General features: G+C 33.9%; 1 protein-coding gene across 1 annotated transcript; it reads right to left on the bottom strand.

The window, feature by feature from the left end:
• Positions 1-228: 228 nt before the first annotated feature.
• On the bottom strand, positions 229-4,886 carry LOC145111020 (auxin transporter-like protein 2). The gene is made up of 9 exons (XM_079047319.1): positions 4,436-4,886; positions 4,067-4,301; positions 3,803-3,988; positions 3,438-3,550; positions 3,167-3,350; positions 2,907-3,004; positions 1,875-2,082; positions 1,506-1,763; positions 229-739 (listed from the first exon to the last, which is right to left on the bottom strand). The coding sequence occupies exons 2-9, from the start codon at positions 4,247-4,249 to the stop codon at positions 530-532; spliced, it is 1,440 nt and encodes a 479-aa protein (XP_078903445.1). The 5' UTR covers positions 4,250-4,301; positions 4,436-4,886; the 3' UTR covers positions 229-529.
• Between the last annotated feature and the right edge of the window lie 240 nt (positions 4,887-5,126).

The following is a 5,126-nucleotide window of genomic DNA, read 5'->3' as shown; positions in this document are numbered from 1 at the left end:
GACATTTTGTAGCTTTAAATCTTCAATGTCTACGTGATATAGCTGTATAATCTTTTACACAGTCAGTTTAATAGTTAACTAATGATCTTATATGGAAAAGTAAATCATAAACGTTCAAAAATAAGAAAAAGAATGCTTATGTCGTTTATAGAAATTTATCTTATAGTTATTTGGATAAACATGCATGTATTTGGCTTTACTTTGGAAACATGGGAAGTAATCATGACATTGCTAGGAACAAGCATCTTAATATATTCAATTGATAGCTATCCAACAAAGGTGGAATAAAGTACTAAGCATATATATGATTTAAATGAGCCCTATGCTTTTTCTAAGCAAAGGAATCATCACAATTCAACACACTATCTTTAATCTACTAGATCCCTTTCAAAAAAAAATTAAATAAAATATAAACCAAAAATCAAAAAAGAAAGAAGAAGCAAGCCAACACATATATCGGGAGAAAATCCCATGTACAATACAATACTTGAGTCCTGAGCAAACTCAGTCACTTCGATTCCGAGTCAACTCAATGGTGTTGTGGAGGTGGTACTGCAGGTTTACACTGATAACACTTGGCAAATAATCCAAACGTATCGACCTGTCTGACAAAATTGGTGACACTGGCCCATCCACCAAACCCGAACCCAACCACAAAAACCCAAACCACGATAAATAGGTTGACCGCATACATAGCCGCCCAACTTGGTATGAAGCGAGGGGGTTTTTCCGCAGCATTCTGCAAATATTATCATGAAAAATTAAAGTTGAGGGACTGTTTTTGACAATTTGGGTATACTTGAGGGAATAAAGTACGATGTCAACATTTGGGCAGCTCATTTCGGACATAATACAACAGTGGGACTATAGCATATAACTAAATGGAAAAAGACTTGTGACCAATCTAGTCCTAGTCTACCAATATTTCCAAATCTAGCCTTAAATGCAATTGTACCTTTTTTTCTTTTTAATTATTTGGTAAATCTCTCATTTTATATGTCCCTACTTATCAATTTTACGGTAAATAAGCAAAAAATAAGTTCAAAAAAATATATTCTCCAAGTAAAGAAACGAATCTCTGTTATTAACAATCTATATGTGCATATCAAAAGTAATCCCTAATCCCATATTGATTATATATTTTTAACTACTTTAGATAAAAAAAATCATGGACAAGTCTAAATCAGAATATTGGTTGAGAAAGAAACTATACAACGAGTGGCACTTTAATGCTGGTAGTGACCATTTTGCCCCTTTGATAGCAAGGTAATTACCACGTGCCACTGAAGAAAGTAACTTACAATGCGACTTTTTTTGGACAAAAATATCTTGTTGAATTAGGAAAAGTTTTTATGAAAATAGGTCCTTTTGATTTCTTTTGCTAATTTACAGGATAGTGCCAACTCGCATTTATTAATAACACTATTATTCCACTCCATTATTGGAAATTTTATACTGTTATTATGTCAGTTTATCTATAAATTTATTTATTGAAATAATTTTACCTGACGAGCGGATGCCTTTCTGTAAGTGAGCATATGGGCAAGGGCAGGGATAATGTAGACTGTGAAACTGACCAAGAGTGCCCCGACTGCAGAATTGATAGGCCCAAAAAAGGGAAAGATGATAGCCAAGAACCAAATTGGTATGACCACGGGCAGCCTTGCAAGTGCCCGTAAACATATGCTCTTTGTGTCATGCATCCCAATCACCTTCTCCCACACAAAATATAACGGCGTGCACGCAAATCCAAACGTAATAAACTGTTCCACATCATCATGTCTCAGTCAGTTATCAGTTATCAGTTAGTTATTTGGCTATATCAGTAAATCAGTGTAGTTTTATTTTTATGATTTAATTAGTTGGACTTTGACCTGATGAATGAGCATTAGAATGACGGCGGTATCACGCCAACGGGTCTTGGGAAGGAGAGAGAAGGCGTTTGAGTGGTTGAGAAGCTCGTCACCAAACGCCCAATAAACCGCGGTAGCAGACGGGAGTGTTAATGTGAAAACATACAGAGTGGCAATTAGGTAAATATACTTGAACTTTCGGGGTTTCCACATCGCATGCATTATTTCCCTGTATTAAAATTTAAATCAGATCAATAAAAAGAAATAGACAAGTATATATACATTTAATATGCAGGGCCCGTTTGTTACCGATGATTATACAAAGTACAGCAAGTTGTACTACATTTTGCATTATACTAAACAAATGTGGATTTTACAAAAGACATGAATACCCCTCCGCGCCATGGTTAATTATAAAAGGTATCTTTTAAAAAGGCAAGTTCCATATAGTCGTATTTCGTGCCATATAGAAAAAATAGGCAAATCTAATGATTCAAATGCCAAAAACATGAAGGATTTATTTTGGGGTATGAAGTATGAACATCGGATCCAACAACAAGGTAAATGACGATAATGCCCTCAGATTCATTATTAATAATTGGGATGGGAAGTCCACTCCCCTCCATGTGCACCGATTTCAATCAAAATTCATTGCAAGCCAACCTTTTTCTCTAAAACATGGGATGAGATATGAGATGCTTAAATTATTGTGAACTAGGTCCACCACCACCGTAATAGTTTTAATGTAATATGAATCTTAAATAGAATAAAATAATAAAAGTATCTTAAAAACTAATTAATCTTTAAATATTTAATACACATTTTTTTGTTGCATTATACAGTCTTTTTCAGACTCACTAACCAAGGTGGCCGGCAAAAGCTGCAAACAGAAGCCGCGTAGAAGAAGGAAGCTAAGAAAGGGTGGCTTTTCACAGGATTAAAAAGTTTCACATTTTATAAACCAAAAACCATTTTCTTTTACATATTTCTTTTCGACTTATCCAAAACAACGTACAATTATTAATGCGAGATGTACAAGTCATTAAAGCTTACACAGTAACCGCATGTCCACCAAATGTGTACAGTATGTTTGTGGCGCCGGTGAAATACAACACCAGCTTTTTAGGACCAGAGTGCTGAACCCCATCAACCTGCAATAATCATGTTCGCCGGTAACTGTAAGTCCTTTCCATTTAAAGAAAACCCCATATGCGATCTCGATCTTACTTTCTATATATAGTAACTTATTTTCATTTCCTTTTTATCTAATGTTATAATAAAATATTTAATGTTATAAATAAATTAAAAAATACCTGGCCATGAATTAAAGCTGCAATGGTCATATACCAGGCGGTGTAAGTGGTCATGCCAAGACCAAGAAAAGACCAAATTCTGTAGTTGTGGAACGATGGAATGAAAACCGTGGTTGCGCAGCATGCTCCAAATATATATGTCCATGTCCTTTTGTCCAAATGGTCGTTTATGTAGTATATATTACTAACATTTTTACACAAAAACAAAATAACAGTCAATTTTTTTTGTTTATTTTATTATAATTTTATATATTTGAGGTCAAAAACAAACCTTGCACAAGCGATGAGTTGTATGACGGAACCAAACAGAAGAAAAGTGCAGTTGAAAGCCAGTCCTATTGCTTTCCAGTAAGGTCCCAATAATCCATCAAGAACTTCAAACCACTACACCAATACAACACATGAATTATATTAATATTAATTAAATAATAATTGATTAAATAATTTGTGTTTTATTACTGAAAAGATTGTATTTATACGGATCAATGTGAAAATGATTTTTTTTGACGTTTAACTAGAAAGAAAAATGTCAAACGATTTTAATAATTAGTCAAATCATGTTTGAATAGTTTTACTACAATATGGTAATTATGTTATATTATTATATTAGAAAATTAGAAAATTAAGAAGATGAACCTGTATGACATGGTTTTTGAAGCTGATTCCTTCTTTCTCTTTTCTGCTTCTGTACTCGATGTAAAGAACACTGATGAGATAAGCTGTCCAGCTTCCGAGAAGACCATAGAAGACTTGAAGAACAATTCCTGAAACCATACCCAGTTGAGAAAAAGAGTATGGTAGTGTTAACAGAACTTGTGCCACCTGCATAAATACTTGTACATTCAAGATTCATGAAAAAGAAATGTTTTTTTTTAATTGGGAATCTTGTTGTTTAATTACTTGATTTGAAGAGCAACTAAACCAAGCATCCCAAGAAGAGCCTCCATGCCAAAGAGCATTTTTCATGGAGAAAACTGAGTGATCTTCTTCTTCGACGCCTTCTGCTTTCCCTCCTCCTTCATGTTCGTTTTCATTGAAATTAGATGAGATTATCGAATCCTCTGCTTGTTTCTGACCCGACATTTTCTTCGATTTCAGATAAAAAACTTCCTTTTATTCTCTTTTCTAAACGGATCTGTCAGAGCACATGTTAGGACAAATAAATTAGGATTAACTAAAACGCATCAATTCCCAGATCCAGAAATCAATGCCCATGAAAAAAAATTATATTTTTACTAGAACGAAAACAAAACAAACACTTCTTTTTACCTTATTAAGTCTCCATCTCCGAAACCCAGCTCTTAAAGGTACAAAAATCCGGATGATTTATGAACTTTTGGATTGTTTTGTATGTATATGAATGTTTGTATGTGAAACACAGGTAGTGCTCATTCAGACATTTATACAAACACAAGGCGGGTGTGTAAAGAAGAGCTCAAAAGTGGCGGAGAGAGAGAGAGAGAGAGAGAGAGAGAGAGAGTTTATGATGGGATTGGAAGTGGACATATATAGAAACCAATTTCTCCCTTTTCTTGGGGATTTTATGTTGAAAATTATGATTATTTTATTAAGAGTGAGAAAAGGAGTCGGATTCACTGTTCAGTATCTACAGCCGATCGGATCAAATAGGGTTTGGTTTGGAATTGAAAGAGAGAGAAAAAAATAAGAAAGAAAGAGGGTTTTGAGGGTGATAGTGGATGGTATAGCTGTATCAGTATGCTCCATTGCTCCTTCTCACGCTCTTTCTTTATAAGACAATCATAAACCCTTCTTAACGGCTCCAAATCATGCTAATATAGTCAAATTCAGATTATACCGTTGATCTAAATTTTCCACATTCGAGGGTAGATTATGGCTTTTAAGGATGCAATAATACAAGATATTATTTAATATTAATTTATGAAAAGATCTAAAAAAATTCTTTTTAAAGAAAGTTATAAATGACAAAATCTCAATTAAT

This window comes from Lactuca virosa, chromosome 5, assembly GCF_052849685.1.
Source record: "Lactuca virosa cultivar CGN04683 chromosome 5, Lactuca_virosa_CGN04683_v6, whole genome shotgun sequence".
Lineage (NCBI taxonomy): Eukaryota > Viridiplantae > Streptophyta > Magnoliopsida > Asterales > Asteraceae > Lactuca > Lactuca virosa.
This window is presented reverse-complemented; position numbering and strand designations above follow the sequence as displayed.